Source organism: Aulonocara sp. 'chitande type north' Nkhata Bay, linkage group LG10 (assembly GCF_057382095.1).
Source record: "Aulonocara sp. 'chitande type north' Nkhata Bay isolate Kocher_YH1m ecotype deep benthic linkage group LG10, A_spYH_male_GT1.1, whole genome shotgun sequence".
Lineage (NCBI taxonomy): Eukaryota > Metazoa > Chordata > Actinopteri > Cichliformes > Cichlidae > Aulonocara > Aulonocara sp. 'chitande type north' Nkhata Bay.
The window spans coordinates 7,186,549-7,209,600 of record NC_141353.1 but is presented as its reverse complement, the minus strand read 5'-3'; the positions used below and the strand labels follow the sequence as shown (position 1 = coordinate 7,209,600).

The 23,052-nt window shown below is 39.9% G+C and overlaps 1 protein-coding gene and 1 long non-coding RNA gene across 2 annotated transcripts; one reads left to right on the top strand and one right to left on the bottom strand.

Moving 5' to 3' along the window:
• On the bottom strand, positions 1-15,983 carry LOC147320114 (vasodilator-stimulated phosphoprotein-like). The gene is made up of 13 exons (XM_086307940.1): positions 15,831-15,983; positions 9,496-9,667; positions 8,794-8,974; positions 7,675-7,723; positions 3,169-3,496; positions 2,671-2,774; positions 2,522-2,570; positions 2,360-2,402; positions 2,165-2,204; positions 1,960-2,031; positions 762-828; positions 372-429; positions 1-226 (listed from the first exon to the last, which is right to left on the bottom strand). The coding sequence occupies exons 1-13, from the start codon at positions 15,833-15,835 to the stop codon at positions 180-182; spliced, it is 1,215 nt and encodes a 404-aa protein (XP_086164066.1). The 5' UTR covers positions 15,836-15,983; the 3' UTR covers positions 1-179.
• Positions 15,984-19,361: 3,378 nt separating this feature from the next.
• On the top strand, positions 19,362-22,090 carry LOC147320113 (uncharacterized). Its single transcript, XR_015131142.1, has 3 exons — positions 19,362-19,415; positions 19,492-19,553; positions 21,809-22,090. It is a non-coding gene; the product is annotated as an uncharacterized LOC147320113 (long non-coding RNA).
• Positions 22,091-23,052: the final 962 nt, after the last annotated feature.

Genomic DNA, 23,052 nt, shown 5'->3' with positions numbered 1-23,052 from the left:
TAATGATAATAATATTTTATTTGAAAATGTGTTCATGTTCATAGTCTTAGGACTGATCAGACCTTAAAGTCCATTGCATGAAAACAAATTAAACAATGTAAAATAAAATAATTTCGCCAAGTAAAGCACTGTGAGCACTGCAAGATAAGCATCCATTTTTTTCCCTTTTGATCAGTTCTTCAGTCTTCATCCTTGAGCTGTGACCTTTGTAGCTCCTGCATCAGAGCTAGAAAAACAGAGCAATATTCTGGTATAACACAAGATCACAACATACTGTATATGAGTAGTTTCTACATGTATGCCCTAGGTTCCTCTGACATAGTTCCTCTAGGTTCATCTGACATATGGATAGTATATACGTTAGAACTCACCTGTGATAATTTCTTCCTTTACTTTGTAGAGTTCCTTTTTTATTTCTTCAAGGATTTCCTTCAAATGCAGACAGAGTATGACGTTTTGCATAAAAGAAGTACATTTTGTTTTAATAAAGAGCCTTAAAACGTTATGTGTACAATAGTACAAATCTGGAAACAATGTTAGAAGCTTTGCAACTATGATTTAAGGTTCTTTAGATGAAATGGCTTTATAATGCAAGTCCTGGGAAAAACAAGCAGAGGCTTAGAACACATATTTTACATACTGAATAGCTTCTCTTGTTTCAAAGGAACTAAAATAGATTTATGTCATCACAGAAAGTTATACTATTTACTAAGGAGTTGTAGGATATTGGTGTGTATTTATATAAAGATGGAGGAACAAACCTGTTTAAATTTTTCCATATCACTATCATTTCCTGTACCATCTGAGTTCTTCTTCACCACCTTCATCCTACAAAAGAAAGATACTTTATTACACTGAAGCAAACACAATCAAAGAGGTCATATTTTAGGCCAAACACTTACTTTTATCTTCATGTACGTGTTCCAATAATGTTTCTTTCTTTTAAATTAGTTTGGAGTGCTATGCTACAGAAAGTGGAACACTCACTGAATCAGTTGAGCAGGATAGTGGCAGCATGTCACACTCAATGTGTTTTTCAAAGCAGAAGCAAATAATCACTAATAATTTGGAATTTTATGTGGAAATCTCTAAAACTAAATGGAAGCAAGTTTGAGGCCACCACACTGAAAATATTAATATTTTAAATTAATTATTAAAATATCACATTTTTATATTATTATTATTATTATTATTATTATGTGGGGATGATGCAGATGGCATGCTTGAGGCAACTGTTGTTGTGATATGGTGCTATACAATTGAAATGAATTGTTCTGTCAGACATCAGGTGTCTGTGCTGGCCAAGCCTGTTCTTGTAACAGGCAGTCAGCTAAGATCCCTTTTGCCTAAAATAATACAGATTTTAAAAAATTGACATGTTTGTTGTTAATATTCAGCAAATATGAAAGTTGTATAAAAGTCCTATATGCTTTTGTGTCACTTTGCATTAAAGTACAAACAATTTTAATGCCTGTATAATACATATATTAAAATAATAAAGTAAGTTTTAATATCTAAGTTAAATAAGTGCATAGACAAGCAGACTAATTATTTGCATTGACAAATATTAATGAGTTCATAAAACTATGGCTGGGTGTAGCTCTGGTGTGCCTTTCACTTAATGTTTGCAGTTTTGCGATTACAACAGAGTAAGCTATTTGTACAGTCATGCTCACAGCTCTGCTGGTTATCTGTGGGAACATGTGGTTAAAAACAAAGCATTATCTTCATCTCAAACATGAGCTGGCCAGGGGAAGCAACACACTTTGTTTCAGGCAGAAACAATAAAAGCAGTTGATAGTTAATCTTATGACAGTAAGACAAAGTAGAAAATAGAAATGCCGCACACACCAACAAACAAATAAGTATCTCTTTCAGATTGGAATAGATCTTCATTGAATGCATATCATCTTAGAAGAGAACCTATGTAGTAGGCAGAGTCAGGGGGGAGACTAGTACCTGGACACTGGAGTAGTGGCAGAGTTTGAACTTGGGCTTGAGTCTTTTTGATTGGTGGTTAAGGATTTGGCTCTGTTGCAAAGAACACAGATGTTTTAGGAAAGTTGTTGATTGCTGAATTGCTGTGGATGGCTCAAAATAGGTTGTTGTTTAGTATATAATGTATGGATCAGTTGTAAAGTGAAAGTCTGAACCAGTCTCTTACCTTGGCATGGTGGCAGATTTTTCCTTGGATTGATTGATTTCTGGTGGGGAATTGTTGTATTTATTATTGCATTTCATGTTAATATCCTCAAATTAAATGTTTTTGTTTCTTTCACAAAAAGTCTATGTACAATGCTGGCTGTAGTGTAAAGAGAGGCATTTATCTTTCTTTATCTACACAGCTGTGATTACTCACCCGCTACACCTGAGGATTTCGATACAGAGGACTCAGAATCCTCCTGTAGTTACGTATAAAGATAATTACAGTTATAATTCAATATTTAAATCTTATTAAATCTACAAATACTACAGACCCATAAAAAAATCTTATGGGTCTTCTTGAGAGCATGGGGCTTACATTGTGAGATTCTTCCTTTTTTACAGCTGGCTTATCAGCAGCTTTTCGCCTATTAAAAAAAGAAATCCATTACAATACAAACAATGAGATCCTCCATATCAGACTATCACAAGTATTTCTAAGATGTATATCTCTCGATTATGACTTGCCTTCTTGCAAGGATGGCACTCATTTCTCCCATTAGATCACCTCCTCCACTTCCACCAGATGAGGACTGTGGTTTCGGGGCTGGGGCTGCTGAACCTCCCTCATCCTTAACACAAAAAAATGCACATCACTGTGTTTAAAGCCGTTTGGTCCAATGAATAGATCCTTTTGAAAAACATAAAACTAAATACAAATAGTAAAATGTGTGTGTGCATCAGGGTTTTAGAGAACACAAATACATAAATGGACTGATATAGCACTTTTCTACTCTCCCGGAGTACTCAAAGTGCTCTATACAACAACACACTCCAATGGACGCATGGGAGAGCAACTTTGGGTTAGTATCGTGTACAAGAATACTTGGCATGCAGACTGGAGGAGCCATGGCTCAAACCACTGAACTTCCAATCAATAGGTGACCTGTTCTACCTCCTGAGCTACAGCCACCCCGTATATGTATATGCATATATGTATTTGTATTTATATGTATTTGCTCATACCTTTACTGTTTTGCGCAATTTGGCTCCTGCTAGAGCTGCAGCCAGATCATTTCCACTGCCACCTCCACCTCCTCCACTGCCTCCTGCAACCGGTGGGGGTGGAGGTGCAGGTGGAACCATACCTCCAGATGGAGGTGGTGGAGGTGCAGGTGGGCATCCCCCAGAAGGAGGTGGGGGTGGACCTGGAGGTGGTGGGGGTGCTGGTGGGGCAGGTGAAGTAGCTGGTGGGGCAGGAGGGGCAGGAGGGGCAGGAGGTGCTGATACAGTGGCCTGGCGTTCTCGCTCCAGACGTTCTTTCTCTTGCTGTTCCTGCTTCTGACGTTCGAGTCTAGACGAAGATAGACAGATAAATTAGAGCTAAGTGCTGCTGTTTGTATAAAAACCTCAACAGGTATAATACATGTGTTTATATTTCACTGAAAATCCATCCTTTATATTGTGTGTGGAGGTTCATAGTCGTGCAAATCGTGGTAGTTTTAAGAGGTTAGAAAAAGAAAGGAACTTGATTTCTTTAAGTTTCTGAGTATGCTTCACCTCCCATCCCAGGGTTCCAGAAACAAAAGACAAACAAAAGAATTCCAGGTATTTAACAAGTAGTGGTGTCCCCTCTGGAGGTGGTTGTTGACCTAATACAGATCATGTGAGTCAAAAAAGGCATAGGCCATTACCATCAGAAGGGGACAAGGGTGAAACCTCTGTGAGACCCACCCTATCATGTGACCTATTAAGGTCAACTGAGGCAAGGTGTAAGTTGCAGTTGAAGTGCCTGAGAACTACAATATCAGTTCCTCATAGCTGGTGTTGAAAGCAACCACCTCTTTTCAATTGTAGTTGTTTGTTATGGACATGGATGGGAGGAACACTTTTCAAGTGGTAAGGGAGTATGAAAGAGAATCCAGGAAATTATATACTATAAAATTCCCCTTTGATTAAATCTGAGATGCAAAGAGTCCAGATTGGTCCCAAGAGTTTGTGGTTTTAAACTACAGTCAAGAAACATAGAGTTAAGCAGATCTGATGGAGTAGTACAGAACCAACTCTCGAGTAAACGATACAGGTCCTGACTGTTGGCTGTGCTTACGTGTCGAGCAGCAGGTTAGAGTATCTGGCCTTCTTACAGAGGGGCTCCCCAAGCTACCCAGCTGGGGTACCCCCTCATCACTGATCTTTGATGAGGGGGCTTGACTCACAGTCTCTGCTCTAACTCATCTCAAAAGTGTTCTGTTGGGTTAAGATTGTTGCTCTGTATAGGCCAGTCATGTTCTACCACACCAAACTTGCTCATTAATGTCTTTATAGACCTTGCTTTGTGCACTGGTGCGTCATGTTGCAACAGAAAGGGGGCATCTCCAAACTGTTCCCACAAAGCTGAGAGCATGATATAGTCCAAAATGTCTGACATGTCGGAAGCATTAAGAGTTCCTTTCAGTGGAAGTAAGAAGCCAGGGCCTACTCCTGAAAAAAGGTTGCCACATCATAATCCATCCACCACCAAATATTTATCCTTGGCACAGTGCTGTCAGACAAGTACCATTCTCCTGCCAACTGCCAAACCCAGACTCACCCACCAGATTACTAGATGGAGAAGCCCAAATTGTCAACGGTGGGTCACTTTTGATATTGTTTCCATTTCCCTAGAGTGAAGTGGTGGTGTGATGCATCCAATGTTCTGCATTACGCTTGGTGATGTAAGGCTTGGATGCAGCTGATTGGCCAAAGAAACCAATTAAATGAAGCTTTCTATGCACTGTTCATGAGCTAATCTGAAAGTCACATGAAGGTCTATAGTGATTTTCAAATAAGCTTTGCCTGGAGTGTGTCTGAACTTTCTTTTATGTTTAATTTACGATACAGTGAATGTGTCCATTTGCGTACCTTTTTGCCTATGCCAAACCTATGGAGAGGGGTTTTCAACATACGCAAACAACTCTCGTGCAGTCTTCCAAAAACACTATGGATAGGTGTGACTAACTGGCTGACTGTTTGAAAAGTGGATCATGGTAAGGCAGTGACAGCAGAGTTCACCACAAATTTTAGTAGAAGCCCCAAAAAATATAAAAGCATGAAAGTGAAGTGGTGGTTACAGAAGACAATTTTCATTTGTTTAACACCTGGTTTCAGGCGTTATAGTTTCAGTTTTCTCTATGGGTGAGTGAAGGACCAGCCACAGCACAAGGAGAGTGTGCCACAGAACAGTTGTTTGTGACATTGCCCTTATTTACAGCAAACAGCTACAATATGTAGACCAGGGGGGTCAAATTCATTTTTACGTTGTGGGCTACATACAAACCACTTTGATGTTAAGTGGGCTGGACCAAAGAAACTCTCCTTTCCATCAGTCCAAGTGCTATGGTTTTTAAAAAAAAAGATTTTTGGGTTTGACTCATTTTTTATTATCTTTGTATTATAGTTTTGCTCTCCTAATCTATAGGTCTTTAGGTGCATTCTAGGTAAAGATGCGTTTTGTGTTTGAGCTCTACAGTCTTCTGTTTATGTTTTATATTTATAGATAGCGTAGTATCTATATTTCTGGTTCATGATTCTAGTTTCTTTTTTCATCATGTTATATTTCCTTTGTTTCTAGTCTCTCTTCCTCATTTGGTTATGTTTTCTTCAGTTATCATTGTTTTTGTGTTCCCTTTCTGTCACCCCAGTCAGTCATGTCTCCATGTTTGTTTATTTCCCCTTAAGTTCATGTCTTAGTCCTGGGTCTCAGTGTATTACTTCCTATTTTATTTTGATAGTCCCTTGTGTCTTGTGCTGTGTTTAGTTTTGTTTGCCCCTGTCTCATTAGTCTAATTCCATCCAGCTGTTTTCCCTGGTGGGTATGTATTTTCTCCATTTGTTCTTTGTCATGTTATCCCTCAAAGTTGTGTCCTCCCTTGCAGTATGTTTTTTTTTTGTTTTGTTTTTTTCCCCCCATTGAGTTGCAGGTTTGATTTACCTTGTTAAATTTCTCATGTAACTTTGTGATTTTCTTTACTTTAATAAAAGCAACTTTGTAGTTTATTTTCTCATATTTCTCATATTTTATACTTTTCATTGTAGATAGTGGAAAAAAGGACATTTTATTTTTGTCATCTAACTCATCACTTTGGTGTAGTTTGGGAGGAGGTCTTTATCAGCAGAAAAAGCGTAGTCTGTCCATAGGACCACTGCAGAAGCATTCAAGATAGATTGAGGAGCTCAGTCATTCAGCAAGGGCACAAGGTAGAGTTGCTACTCCCCCATCATGAAAGGAACCAGTTGAGGTGGTTCAAGAATGTAACAAGGACACCTACAAGGTGCTTCCTAGCTGAGGTATTTTGGGCATGCCAAACTAGAAGAAGACGCCAGGGCAAACCCAGAACATACAAGCCAGCCATGAGATCATTACTTTTGGCTGGCTGGGAGACACTTTGGTGTCCTCCAGAAGAGGTCTAGGAGGTGGGTGAGATAAGCAAGGTGTAAACATCTTTGCTTTTAGGCTGTGTGCTCCAAAAATAATGTCACATCCACATAAGAGAAACCCTAATTAGTGCCTGCTGACTGTGCACTTGTGTTCCAACTAGCTCGCTTGCAGTGGGATAATTAGCGCGCTGCCAGACTGCCCTCTTTCCCCTGCTCCCTCCCTGGAAACGTGCTTAGCTGGAGATCTGAGAGATGATGTGCTTGCAGCCACCAGCAGCCGCCTACAAACCTCACTCATATTCCTCATTAACCCTTCCTTGATGCTTTAAGCCCTTCAACTAATCCAACAACATGCATCATATGACCAACATCTGTCAAGTCTGCGTTTTCAAGTGTCCACACTGCGATGGGACAGCTCCATTTTGAAATGTATGCGTTTTCGAGAGCGTTTTCAAAAATATGGCATTTTTCCTTGGGGAAAATGCCATCTCAGTGTGGACGGGAGGCCAAAACGGAGAGAAGGTGATGCGTTTTCAAACAAAAACGCATTAGTGTGGACGTAGCCTCAGCTTCTGTAACCTGGTGCATTGCACTGCTGCCGCCACAGCTAGGTTTTGACAGTCAAGTGTACAGCCATGTTAGTTTATTCTGCAATTCTAGTGATATATCAGAAGGTCAGAGTTTCATAAATTCTACAGAGGGAGTGGAAACATTTTGATAACATGAGACTTTATTGAAAAATACTTGGCAATGACTTTGCTTTCTGTATCAGCGCTGATGTGGTGCTATTGTCTAAGCAGAGAAAACTGTTGTTCAGGAAAATAATGCAGCTGCTATTTACGTCTTAATGGTGAGCATAAATAGAAGTGACTGTGCAGAGCAAGCAACCAGTGCAGAGTATACTAGTGCCTGCAGACTGATGAACTCATGACTTGTATCAAGGAGAAAATAGATATGTGGACTATCTGCTGTAAACAACATATCTCTGCATTTGCATTGTAGTCTTTATTAGTCTGTAATAACTGCTGAAAATGTTAATTAAAAGCAGAAACAAAACCTAAAAACCAATGACATAAAATAGATATTAGCCTTAGTATAATTAAGAATGAACGGTACCTTCTCTGTTGTTCCAGCTGCTGTGCAGTGGGGCCGTTCTGAGCTGGGCCTAAGAAAAAGCATTAAAATTATTTAAAATTAATATATTACATAGATAATATAAAATATGCATGTATGCTTATATTAGGGCTCTCAAAGCCAACGAGATGATAACACATTCATGCAAATTCAGTTATTTGTATTTACTGCCAGTGTGAACTGAGTTACCACATTGAGTCTCAAATGCCACTTGGTGGCTAATAACAATTAAAAAATGCTATTGAGCCCTTTTGATAACTGGCAGGGAATCTTTTACAATGGTTTGAAGAAATTTTATCTCACTTTTTTGAAGAATTGTTTTAATTCAGGCATAGAAATGTTTTTCTGTATAAGTATCTAAACAGAGTTATAGTCCAACTCCAAAAAGTAGTTGGAATAAATGCCTAATAATCAAAAATAATTGTATTAACTAACATTTATTTATAGGACAGTACACTGGTTTTTAGGCTTATTAGTTTTCAGTGTGCCTAATACATTTCTTTATGCAATTCATGTTGTACTATTTGTTTTGATTTTGTGATTTCTAATCTTAGAGAGATTAGCAACACACTTTTTTTTACATACTTATATCTCTTATATCTTTTTTCCACTCTGTGTCACTCACATATTATCCCCACCCCACCACCATACCACACTTACAGATTATTGTCAGAATATAAAGACATTGCTATGCTCCTTGTTTTAGCCTTTTCCCATGTGCCTTTTGTATCAGTTACTGTTTTGCTATTCCCGTTTTTCTTATCAGTAATAGCTATGTTCCCTAATGTTTCCCATCTTCCCTAATTACCTTGTGTGTTTTTGGCCTTCATCTCCCCATAGCTTTTTTTTCGCATCAACCTGTTTCTTGTTTACTGTGCATCCTGTTCCTTGTGTTACATCTTTGTTTCCTAGCTCCCAGGGTTTTCCAGGCATTTCCGTGTGTTCTTATGGCTTTTGGTTTACCTTCAATAAAGGATTATATTCACTGGAACCTGCCTGTCTAAGAGTCTGCATTAAGGGTCCTCAGTCTTCACCAAATCTGACAGACAGGAATACTGCACGATCTGGATCTAACATGTCTTCTTGCACTGGTGTGGTTACCTGCAACTGCCGGGGCACTGACAGTATCTAAAGCATGCGTCATGGTGTTGGCAAACAGAGTAGCATCTTCTTTACTGCCAAAATTTAGCCCCCACACCTGCTTGTGATCACGCCACTGATGGAAATTTGGTGTGGCTTGATTATACTTCATTCCTTTGATAATGGGACAATTGATCACCACCTGATGAAAACAGGAAGCGAAGGATAATAAATGTAAATTAAATATAAAGTTAGTCAGGCCAGAAGTAAATTTGTTTAAATATATAATTATATGTGAGATCATATTGCTGATGCTTGGTCCACAGTAGATTGTAGTATGCATGGAATAAACCAACACATGTTGTGGGTATTCATCTGTTAATTATTAAGTCTGTGCAAGGTGAACAGAATACACTGTGTGTCTCAAAGTGTATATACATACATACATACATACATATACATATATATATATATATATATATCTGAAAAGAATCTGAAAAGAAAAATGCGGTAATCACATTGTATGATTTTTGAACAGTGTATTTGTGAATAAATTGATCACCCTGAACTTGCAAAATCCCAGGGTGATATATATGTGTGTGTGTGTGTGTGTGTGTGTGTGTGCGTGTGTGTGTGTGTGTGTGTGTGTGTGTGTGTTAGTGTCTGTCCAATCAGAACATGAGAAGGCAATTGTCTGGTTTCGTGTGTATGCTTTTCTTGTACCTGCTGGTCAGCCTGCAGTTTGCGTCCCACTACTCTGAAGGTGTTTGCTGAAGGGTTGTGATAGATCTGGACACGGCTTATAGATGTACTGTCAGATCCTGCTGGCACCCAGCGCTTGCTGTTGTCATCATACAGCATGACTGTTGCCCTCACCTGACAGATACTGGACTCACTGTTTGAGGGAATGATTAGGAAAAAAAAGATGACCAGATGCAGTGCAAGAACAAAATACTAAAATGGTGTAAGTGTACAGATAAAAGAAACATGAACATTCTTCTATAACACGAACTCTTCCGGGAAGGCTTTCCATAAGATTTAGGAGTGAGTTTACAGGAAATTTTGATAATTCTTTCAGAAGTGCATTTGTGTTCAGTTGGGTTGAGGTAGGGCTCAGGTGCAGGCCAGTCATGTTCTTCCACACCAAACTTGCTCATCAATGTCTTTATGGATATCTTGGAATGCTGAAGTTTTAAGAGTTCCTTTCACTGGAGCTAGAAGCCCAGGCTGAGCTCCAGAAAAGCAAGGCCACATCATAATACCCCTGCACCAAACTTTACACTTGGCACAATGCAGTCAGACAAGTATTACTGTCCTGGCAACTGCCAAACCCAGACTCATCCATTGGATTGCTGATGGAAAAGCATGATTTGTCACTCCACAGAACGCGTTTCGACATCTATAGAGTGTTGGTGATGCATCCAATGCTCTGCATTACGCTTGGTGATGTAAGGCTTGGATGCAGTTGCTCTACCAAGGAAACCCAGTAAATGAAGCATTAAATGAACCCATTAAATGAAACACACTATTCTTGAGCTAATCTGAAGGTCACATGAAGTTCGGAGGTGTGTAGCGATGAAATCGCAGAAAGTTTGAGATCCCTCACTATGACTTTATGCAGCCTACCACTTCATGGCTAAATTGCTGTTGTTCCCAATCGCTTCCAATTTGTTTGTAATTCCACTAAGAGTTACATTTATTAATGAGGAAATTTTATGACTGGACTCGTGTAACCCATGGTGGAGGGAGTTACACGCCAAGCAACAGTTCAGAGTACCCAGCCTTCTTATGGTCATTGAGTACTTCAAGGAACTATCTGCCTGATCTGAACCTGAGTAGTGTTTCATCATTGGAGTTTTGTGCAAACCACAGTTTGTCCATGACCAACACCATGTTAAGGGTATCCATAAGTGTAAGTGGCACCAGGACATCCTAGGTCACAGATCAGCGATCAATATTGTAATCATATCATCTGATCTACGACCTTTGAGCTGGACACTTGGATGAAGAGAGAAGCTGAGCTGTCAACCACCTTATGGGTGGCTGTAGCTCAGGTGACAGAGCAGGTCAGCCACTAATCAGAAGGTTGGTGGTTCGATCCCAGGCTGCCTCCTGGCTGCATGCCAAATATCCTTGGGCAAGATACTAACCCCATGTTTGCCTACTGGTGGTCAGAGGGCCCGGTGGCGCCTGTGTCCGGCAGCCTTGTGTGTGTGAATGGATGAATGACTGAATGTAGTGTAAAGCTATGGGGTCCTTAAGGACTAGAAAAGCGCTATACAAATGCAGGCCATTTACCATTCACCTGGTGGCTAATTAAATCAGGTGGCAAGAGGATGCCTGACACATGTGCCACACCTAAACGTACAGTGAGGGTGTGCTGGCCCCTGATCCAGGAGATCTTCAACTCTCACCTCCGGCAGAAATACAACAGCATTCTGTGGCTGGAGAAAGAATCTGCACCTAGACTGCTGAGGCAGCTGCAAGTAGATGCTGCAAGGTGGTTGGCCCCTGTTATGGCAGTAACCAGATGAACCAGACGGTAGACACTAGGGATGGGTATCGTTTAGGCTTTATCCGATACCAGTACCAAACCGGTACTTTTGAAACGGTGCCCGTGCTTAAACGGTGCTCAAACTGGTGCTTAAAGAATGAAGAACACAAACTTTGTCCTAAAACCTCTCATGTTTAGCTGTTTTTTTTGTAAAAAAGACAACAATGTTAGCCTTTTCTGCAGCTATAGGGGATTTATGGTATCACTCTTGGCTGGAAGCAGTGCTTAATCAATGGGGGAAAAAAAACACCAACTTTGTCCAAAAACCTCTCATGTTTAGCTGTTTCCAACTTTTTCTTTGGTCATTTTAGCTTTTTTGGCCAGGGTGAAGGGAGTATCTGCCATCAAACAAGAAGACAGCCGCATGTAACTACGACGGTGTTTGCTAGTTCACCTTACGTGCATTAATTTAATAACGTGGTTAGCCTACTCAACGTAAATTACACACGAACAACATTAAGCTACTGACCCAGAGAAGAATGGCTGCTGCTGCCATCATCATCCGTCATCATTTCTGCTACACTGGCAGGGCTAGGGGCCAGGACTCTCCTCTTCGGGTTTTTGGGGGGTGTTGCTAACTCCGGGACCGATAACAGGCACCACACCCGCAGTAGATGTGCTCGATGTGAGGTCTCGCAGCAAGCTATCAAATACGGCTTTTAAAAAAATGCTATGCGTCGCCAGGTTTTTCATCAGATTCGAGGTGTTACCTCCTTTGCATCACCTTAGTATCACCTTAAAGCACTTGTTGCAGGCTGTTGAGTTTGCATCTTTTGCTGTGAAGTACAGCCAGACTTTTGACCGCTTCGCCTTGGGCGTTTTTAATCTGTAGCTCTGCTCTAAAAGAACATACGTACGTACGTACCTACTGCGCTTGCAAAGGTAAAATGATTGGCTGGAATCCAAAGTGTATGACATCTCAGGGGAAAAAAAGCACCGAAATAAAGCACCGAAATGTGCGCTGCTTTTCGGTCTGGTTACTACCGTTTATGTCATAATGGCACCGGATACCGGTACCCATCCCTAGTGGACACCAGAGATGAGGAGTCCTATCAGGTTTAGTTAACCTTTGGAACTTTTGAGGCAGCTGATGGGTACTAGCATGCCAAGCAGAACATGTCTCGGGCGGTAGCTGAAGCAAAAACAGAGGATATAATCGGGTAGCGGAAAGAATACCTCCTTCTCGACTTCTGTAGAGAAAGTAGACTCTAGGGACGAGGGAGACAACTTTCCCATCACTGAAAACAAGGTCACTGAGGTCATTAATCCCCTGGAGTTGATGAGCGTGTCCAAATCACATGACTGATTTAAGATGACATAGCAGTAATATGCAGCCATGTGGAGTCTATTTCTTTTTTTGTTTGTTTTAAGAGTGTGTATAAACTATAGGTTAGTTTTTAAATTGTGTTAATAGGCCAAGTAAAACCAAGGTTATGATAAATAATTTACAAAATGCTTTTTTATGAATACGAGCCTCCCTGAGAAGATGTATGCCAGGTTGCTGAAAAAGAGTTTGTCCATTAGTCAAACCTAACTGACAAACAATGCAGATCCTGTTCATGGAACACTGGACTAGCTCTTTATCCTTGGAAGAATATTTGAGTGTGTCCAATTCATCTACATGTGTATGGGGAACTTGGAGAAGGCATTCGACTGTGTCCTTTGGAGTGTCCTACTGGGGGGTGCTTCAGGCGTTGCCATTCAGTCTCTGTACAACTGTTGCAGGAGCAATGTATGCATTGCCAACAGACATTGACAGACTCATTCCTGGTGCGTGTCTTCGCCAGGGCTACCCCTTTTCACCAATTCTGTTAATAATTTTTATGTACAGAATTTCTAGAAGTAGCCAGGTGACAGAAGGCTTCCACTTTTGTGGCCTCAGAATCTCAACTCTGCTTGGTACTCCAACATAGTGCTCTGAACAGTACCATGTTGGAATTCACTGAGCCCCTTAGACCAACCCATTCTTTCACAAATGTTTGTAGGTATATGCAACATCAGTGCCCTGTTGAGATAATAAGCTCCACTAAATAAAGGATGAGATAAAATCCACTGAGTCAAGACAATAATGCTCCTTATCATGCTTAGAGGGTATCACCAGTCCAGCATCCTCAGATTGTACGCTAAGTGGAAGAAAGGACGCCGAGTAGTAGTAAGTATCAGAACCATTATTCTGAATGAAACAACAAAGATCCATAAGTACATCAAGAAGCTGGCTATAATGATCGCGTGCTTAGTGCACCAGAAACCCGAGACACAAGAAGTGCTAGAGGAGGGACCACAATGGAAGGATAGGCACCTGTTATTGAAAAATCTTACCAATGACAGGACAATGACTAAAAGACACCACAGAGGCACTAATTATGTCAGTATGGGAACAAACTTTAAGCACAATTCAGTTCAATTGACTTGAATTCAATTTTATTTATACAGCATCAAATCACAACAGCAGTCACCTCAAGGTGCTTTATATTGTAAGTTAGACCCTACAATAGTGCATACAGATAAAAACCTAACAATCATGTGACCCCCAATGAGCAAGCACTTTGGTGACCGTGAGAAGGAAAGACTCCCTTTCAACAAAAAGAAACCTCCTTCAGAGCCAGGCTAAGGGAGGGGTGGCCATATACTGTGACCATTTCGGGTGAGAGAAAGAAGACAGGACAAATGACATGCTGTAGAAGAGAGCCAGATATTAATAACAAGTATGATTAAATGCAGAGAAGTCTAAGTCACACGATCAATAGAGGCTGGGATCCAGCACGTAACAGAAAGGTGTAAGATGCTAGCAGGCAGGGGATACATGGAACGCTATAATCAAGTGGCTGGAACAGTGTACAGAAACATCTATGCCAAGTCAGCCCTGACTTAGTGGACAAACAGAAGAAGATGGCAACATTGGGAATAAGGAACACGAGAAGCTCAAGAAATACCAAGGGCTAGGAGAGGAGCATGAGGTGATGTGAAGGTGAAGGCAGCAATGGTGCCTCGGGGTACTGACCCCCAAACTGGGCAAGTGGCTCCAGCAGATCCCAGGAATGACATCTGAGATCTCTGTCCACAAGACCACAGTCCTAGGAACAGCAAAGATACTTTTGAGGACCCTCAAGCTCCCAGGACTCCTGGTAGAGGACCCAAGCTTGAAGCATAGACCGACTGGGTGCTGGTTTAGCTCACTGGGATGAGCAGGTGACCACATGCCGTATGGCTGGGAGCGGCCGGTGCGGGTTTTAACACAACCTGCGGCCCTTTGCCTCATTTCTTTCTCTGTCTCTCCCGCTGCTTTCCTGTCACTCTTCACTGTTTCTATCCATAAAAAGACCATTGTTGCTTGTTTGGAAGAGCTGCCAGGAGACAGTTTCTTCTTGCTAAAGAACATTTAATATTTGCAAAGTTTTATCGGAATAAACCACAAGCTTTCTGGAACAATGTTTTCCAGACAGACCACACTAGAGTTTGGCTATTTGGGAACTGAACCATGCAATATTTGGCAAATCCCAAACATACTATATAAGCACAAACACACTAAATTTGGGTTTTTGTTAAATAAATATGTTATAATTGTGTGATGTGACCTATATAACTCCACATCCAGATTATATTAAAATTATTTTAGAACCTAGCAAAGACCTTTTTTTTAAAAAATAATCATATTCTTTTATATACTTTTTATTTATTATGTCCTGACACATAGAACTTTTCAAATTCTATAAAATACATACAGGGTGGACTTTCTTTTCTATTTCTAAACTGTTCAAATTTTGTATATAAAATCAAATTAATTCCTCTAGTTAGTCAATCTGTTTAGCACATTTGAAAAGTAAGTAATGCTTCATAGCTTTACAGAGGTTCAGAACCCTAAATTTGTACACTGTAAAGTAATGGGGCAAATATGTGTTTGTATTTTTGATGATTATTTCATTAAAACAATTATACATTTATACCTTTATGTATTTATCCTGTGTGGTTTGAATGTTTGTATACAAAAATTAATGAAATAATAAAAAGACTACATCTCTCTACAAGTCATTATGACACTGACTTGTTTTCAGTCTGCTACTTGCAATGTCTGTAGCCTGTGGGAAAGCTTTACTTCCTGTCACAAAGGTTTTCATGTTTTGACCACTTCCTGTGATCAGTACAATGCCTAATATGGACTGTATTTCACCTGTCATATGCACCAAGTTCTCAAAAGGTTTTGGTTCCCCAGAATGCTTTCTTGGATTAAATAACATTATCATAAAAAAGGAAATGCAGATACATGTTTAGTCTATGCGCAATAACTATAATAATTGAAGCACCTGTTATAAGCTTCAGACACTTGCAGACAACAGGAAATGTAGTCAGAACTAAATATCTTTTCGGTAAAATATAGAGAGCACTATGAGAGTCGGTGTTGTTTTACACATTCTTACACGAGTCATTCAAAATTAGAATGAACATATGTTTCTTTCCTCAGTTTAAAAAATTTTATTAATATAACTAATGTAAGAAAATGACTCACCCCATATTTCAGCTTTGGTCAATATCCAGCGTTTCACTTGTTTTTTAACAATATTTCTTCACTTCAAAATGAATCGTGTCTGTAGAACCTACTGTCATCCCTGATTGCACATTTGAGTTGCTCTCTCGCTCTGTGACTTTTTTAGCAGCAAGCATTTGCACTTCTGCCTTTGTATTGTCATTTCCTAGACAGTTTTTTTCTTTCTTCCTGTTCTCGTCTCAACTCGCTCTTTCAAATTCATATTTTCACACCTCCCCCATTTTCTGTCTCCCTGCGGTATAGCTCTGATTTCTGTCTGCTTTTTCTTTTCTATCAAGCTGTTGTTTTTAATTAGAGTGAGTCCTCTTGACATAATTATTATTACTATTTCAGATAAAGAGCACATGTGTGGTTTAACAAAAATTTCTGTAATTACGTTTGTGCAATACTGTTATGTTTGTATTCATTGTATTATAGGTAGGTAGTAAAAATAAAAGTCATAGTAAAGTAACAGCAACAAGTTTAGGCTTCAACCTACAAATTAAAATCTAATGAGTAATCCCTCAGTCTTCATTACAACAATTGTGACTGCTTCAGATCTTGCTTTACTATCCTCTTGTTGCAGAATAAGAGTGGTGTATTCTTACCTTCTATTAACTATTATCATTAGTGTTGTTGCTGTTTGTGTTTTGGTGCTTTATACAGCACTTTGCCAAACTTTCAACCCTCATCTACTGAAATATTGAAGTTTGCTTTTAAATATGTATTCGCACAGCTTCAGTGTTTTAGCATGTTCGCATGTGTGTTGACTTTAAATAGTTATGCATTTGTATGCACATACATATGTATGAAACCAACACCTCGTCAGTGACAAGCTTTGTTCCTTTAATAGCCATCTCTAGTCGTATTTGAATGTTGTTCATTTCCTCTTACTTTTCATGATCACTTTGCAGTTCCTCATTCTTATAATGTCTCTGCAATCCACTAGAAATTAAAATAAAAAAAATGTTAAAAGAGGTTTTAGACTTGCTTTATTGATAAGCTATTACAAATAATAGCATTTTAAACCCTGTGCTGGGTCAAAAATTATAACTTGTCTTTTTCGTTACCCATGGATTCAGCTTTTTAGCACTATTAAAGAGTGCAAACACTCAAAAATGCAAACACTCAGGGTTACAGAGTATCCCTGTGAACTCTGGTAAAATGAACATATTAAGAGTGAAAATATGATACTAACAGAGAGAAGACCTATGAAGAGGTTAGCAGAAAATAATTTACTCAGATGTATAACTATGTTTAGGTGTATTTATTCGGTTTTAGCTGATCTCAGGTGTTCAGAAAGATTGTTCCAGGACAGAGAAATTGCAAAAAGCCCAAGAACTACATCTGAGACTTCAGTCAGCATGCTAAATGTTAATGTTAATCACAGTACAATTAGGTATTGTTTGGTTGGAAAGAGAAAGTCTTTTCTTACTAAGATAGATAACATTACTGTCCCATGTGGGCAAATGCTTGCATTCCTTTGGGTTTTTAATGTAGTGTGCAGAAAACATGCAATCGGTCCCAGACAGCAAATGCAATCCCCCCCCCCCCCAACCACCAGTTGTCCTTGCATGGAGGTTGCTGTCCTATTTTAACTCAAGTGTGACTGAGGCCTTAAGCAGACTAGAAAAGAAGTGTGAAGACTACAACATCAGACTATAAGATAAGAAAACCTTTAGTCCCACACGTGGGAAATTTGTTTTGTCACAGCAGGAAGTGGACAGTGCAAAGTTATATAGCAAAAATTAGAATACAATAAGAATAAAATACTGTACCCAACTGTACAGAATAGAATAAAATACTATATACAGTAGAATAAAATATACAGTAGGATAAAAAATAGAGTACAAATGCTTTATACAACTGAGTAAAAATACAACTTTGTCAGAAAAAGAGTACTGCACTTAGAGTTATTGCACATGTGTGGATGTGTGTGTTTGATCAGTTGGAGTCTTTGTTGTGGAGTCTGACAGCAGTGGGGAGGAAAGACCTGCGAAATCTCTCCGTCCCACACCGTGGGTGCCGCAGCCTGCCACTGAATGAGCTGCTCAGTGCTGTCAGAGTCTCCTGCATGCGGTGGGAGATGTTGTCCATCAGGGATGACAGCTTAGCCACCATTCTCCTGTCACTCACCACCTCCACTGGGTCCAGAGGGCATCCTAGAATCGAGCTGACCCTGTGGAACAGCCTGTTCAGGCTCTTCCTGTCCCCGGCAGAGATGTTGCCACCACAGCAGACCACACCGTAAAAGATAGCTGAGGCCACCACAGAGTCATAGAAGGTTTTCAGGAGTGGGCCCTCTACTCCAAACGACCTGAGTCTCCGCAGCAGGTACAGTCTGCTTTGCCCTTTCCTGTAGTAGGCTTCTAAATTATGAATCCAGTGCAGTTTGTTGTTCAGATGAACACCAAGGTACCTGTAACTGTCCACAGCCTCAATGTCCATACCTTGGATGTTCAGTGGTTGCAGTGGAGGATGTTTGTGCCTGCGAAAGTCTACCACCAGCTCCTTGGTTTTACTGGTGTTGATCTAGAGGTAGTTCAGCTGGCACCAGTCCACAAAGTCTTGGGTCAGTCCTCTGTACTCCTTGTCATCCCCATCAGTGATGAGGCCGACTATTGCAGCGTCATCAGAGAACTTCTGCAGAAAGCACTGGGTAGAGATGTGGGAGAAGTGTAGATGGTGAAGAGGAACGGAGCCATAGAACATTATGAGAAAAAAAAAAGTTGTGTTGCTGGGAGCAATTTTACTTTGATTTTGTTTCCCAAGGCAATTTGTCCTGAGTGAACAATATATATATATATATATATATGACTTTGCCTCTAAACAGAAAAAGTGGGCTCTAAACAGGGTTAAAGTGGGGTTGGCAGGTGGGGGAACCCCCAAAGTTGGTTATAATGGCTCAGTGTGGGGAAAAAAATCATAACTCACAATAATTTCTGTTGAGAGCTCCAGTAGATTTTCTTTAGGGTACATGCTGTGATCAGCTGACCTGCTGCTCTTTGTGAATGTACACAACTGAATTCAACAAGATATGAAGGTGGAATTCAGTCAGTGGATCTAAGTATCATCAGCTAAAATTCATATGAATTTCTGCTACACTTAATGTAACCTTACTCTGACCATGAAACCACAGCCAGTGAGGCACATACACTGTTCTTTATTTTAAATCCATCATAGTACAGCAAACCAACTTGTTTATCCTTCTCTAACCTGCAGAGTATTCTCATTTAGCCTTTAAATAGCAGTTAGTCTACCTCAGTTTGTTTTGCAGCACATTTAACAACACGAAAAACATAATGTCACGTGTACAGACCCAATATCTGATTTAAAAACATGAGGAGTTACATGTTAGTGTAACCCATGTAAAATACAGGGCTGCAAAATCCCTTTTTGTAATCTAAGGCTATAGCCTGTTATTGTCACAAGGGGGTACTGTGATGCAGTTTTGTGTTCTGACGACCTTGCGTCTAGTGCGCCGGAAGTATTACCTGTCTCTTCCTGTGAGATCTTCCCTTTGATGGCGGTCAAGTATGTGTCGGAGCACATGGAAAAAGTATCTTGGTATGCAATACTGCAACCCGGTTAATGAGACCAGATTGTTTTATGTATAAATGCTAATAAGGTACTCTTTTATTAGGCCCCGAACTCTTACCACAAAGGGAATAACGTCTGTCAAGTTATTTGTGTCTGAAAATCCCGGTGAGTCACGTGCTTTTGTTAGCTACCTGTTAAGTTAGATAATGTATTTCACTAGCCGATTCAGCTCAGAAACCTTTGAACAAAAACCAATCGGGAGCTATGAGAATCTGGCGTGTTGTTTCACTTCTCCTGTTGTTTTTTACAGTGTGTTATAAGCAGTGTTGGGAAGGTTACTTTTAAAATGTATTCTATTACAGAATACAGAATACATGCTCCAAAATGTATTCTGTAACGTATTCCGTTACGTTACTCAATGACAGTAACGTATTCTGAATACTTTGGATTACTTAATATATTATCATGCTTTTTACAACAACGTGAATGTACTATTGCTGTGTGATTTATTACTATTACTGAAGGTCCGCGACTCCGAACTGTAGTAAAGGGACCTCTGATTAATACGGCGGGGTCCCTGTCGGCTTGTAGCCGAAAAATAGCTTTACTTTGTTGTGTGGGTCAACTTTTCTTGCGAGAGACAGAGAGAGGCGTTGAAAGGCTGCTCCAACGGAACTTATTGTTTTTGGAGGAAAACACGAACACGGTGTACAGTCGAGTCTTAATAGCTTACTTACAACTAGGCTCGTCAGACACTCTTCTTGGCTGAAGTGGTTATTATTATATTTACATGCTTCCAGCTCCCGTTTTTCCTCGATGACAACTCGTACCTTTCCACTCCCCTTTTTCTCTCTCCTCGCGCTCAGACCCATAACGTGTATGGCAGTCCATTCTCCCTGCAACACGGACTACACTGCCCATGATGCTACATTCTTTAGAGCTATGCTTGTAGCATTCTGCCTGTTAGCTTAGCACAACAACATCAACAACGAAAAGGCGCTCTCTCACCCAGGAAACGCACAGTCGCAGAGAGAGAGAGCGTCGCCCTGTAACCATGGCAACCGTAACGCTGCCGCCTGGAACAACAGAACGTAGCTGTCAAACAAAACCCAAACAGTCCTGACCCGCGACAAAATGAAACAGGAAAGTACCGCAGTGTAATCCATTGATTTCAACAAAGTAACTGTATTCTGAATACCACCTTTTTAAACAGTAACTGTAACGGAATACAGTTACTCATATTTTGTATTTTAAATACATAACGGCGGTACATGTATTCCGTTACTTCCCAACACTGGTTATAAGTGTTGTGTGCTTTGAGCTAAACGACGCCAATGCTAGATGCGATGCTAGCTGCTAATAGCTGTTAGCCACCCTGTTGGGTCTGTCTAGCACAGGCCCACCGCTGGAACGAGACAATTTAAAAACACAGCAAAAGCATTGAACACCAAGTAGGCAAAGTTCTTTGTGTTACTCATGCATGAGGGAGACCTGCCTGGAGCCAAGTGTCGTCCCACCACTTGACCTCCATCAGACTCTCAGCCAGGTTCCCCATAGCACTCCTTTTATTGTGGTTACATGAATATGCACAGGGTCATTAACATATAACATCCTACATAGGTATACATGTGAACAAAGAATACTGTGTGTGTGTGTGTGTGTGTGTGTGGGGTGGGGTGGGGGGGGGGGGGGGGGGGGGGGGTCAGAGTGTGACCCCATAAAGACTTCCCTAAACCTGCTGGTCTGGAAGTCCAGCAGTTCATCTAAACAAAAGGCATTTAGACTAAAACAGATATAGCTACGTTTATCCTACCATAAAACAATAAAACAAGGTACGACCTCTTCCCATGCTCCCAGGATGTAGGTGTGCATTCCAGTGTGGAATACACACCAAGCCTTTGTAGCCTGCTAAAGATCACACATCCTATCACTACACAATTGATTATACACCTCTAGGCATATATGGTTAAATATTTCTAAGCATAAATGACAATCAACAATACAAAACCTAACACACCCCCACCCCACCGAAGCCATATTCCGATCGGGGAGGTATTCAAGTAGAAGCACTAGCTCTGTTTATATTAGAATGGTTATGTCTGAATAGATATGAGCATATTTCAAGTTTAATAGTATTTGCACTGAATTAAGTTACATTTGCTTGTAAGCCTTAAGGATGGATGTCACTTTCATTGCTATGACTGTTTACATTACTTTTTAAGCTGCTGATGTTCTTTGTTGTGATATAATTTTGATAAAATTGTTGATACTGGTACAAACAAGTTACTGTAACTCTTGTAACTTGGTAAAGCTAAAGGGAATGCCATTTGTGATTAATACATTTGGAAAAGAAGTTAATGAGCTCATGTTAAGAAGACAAAATGGGAAAAGAAATTGATTGTTCTGCACTGTTTGTGCAGATTGGTTTTTTGAACTACTAGAAGGATTCTGGAGAACCACTGACGGTGAGAACAGCCCAACTGAGATCCTGGATGATCTTGAAATGGTGTGGCCAGCCATGCGATCGGATTGTGGGATTTGCCTGAGAAACTGATTCAAGCAACCCTGGATTTCAGATAAGCCCTATGCACTACTTTTCCTACCCGGATAATAGGGTTTGCACACTGACAATTCCCCTACAGTACACCTGTTTGGGTTTTCAACGACTTTAAAGGACAATTCAGACTGGACAATTCAAACTTCACAACGGAAACACTTTAATCTGTTTCATTCATTCCAAAGAGCTCTGATACAGTTCAGTATAAATCTTCCATTTGAATGTCTTTATTTTGTTTTGTTTTACATGTATTCACCTTTAAAATGCACTATTAGTGTGCAATTTGGGTTATTGTGTTGTATATGTATATAAATGGTAGAGGTGGGAATCACCATACATCCCACGATACGATATTATCACAATACTTAACACACGATACGATATTATTGCAATTTTTAAAAATATTTTGCGATATTCAGATTCTGTACATAAAGGTAAACTTTATCAATATTCATTTTATCTAATATCAAAGTCTCACACTCAGTCTTTCTCTCATTTCAGTCAGTTTTATTGTTGACAAACTGAACGGTTTGTATTACAGTTTAGTCCCAACTTAACTGAATGCAACCATCTGGTACAATTATAGCTATTCTGAACTATGCAATTTATGAAAACTATGCAGCCCATTCAGCAACTGAAGAATTTGAAAGTAAATTAAAACAAAATATAATTTTACATTAAATAAAAAAGTTTTAAACTTAATTAAAATAAAACATGTCTTAAATTAAAAGAAGTAAACTGTCATGTTTATTGCTGCCAAAAAACAAGTTAAACACATTTGGACAGTGAAGGAATGTCAGGATTCTTGCTCAGAAAAAGGATCAACATGCTCTGAGCACAAAAACCTTTTTTGTAACAAAATATCGATTTCTGCTGTCCCTGTATCGATACATTATTAGCAAACAAACTATCACGATACTACACAGTATCGATTTTTCCCCCACCCCTAATAAATGGTACTGAGACAAAGGTCCCAGTTATTCACTTCCAAGCCAACTCCTTTTGTGAGTCTCCAAAACAAAACCTCATTCTGAACCTAGTAAGATGTCTAGGGTCTCTATTTGAAGTGAGAGTGTACTGGTCCTGAGTAGAGGCGCTACATTAGCT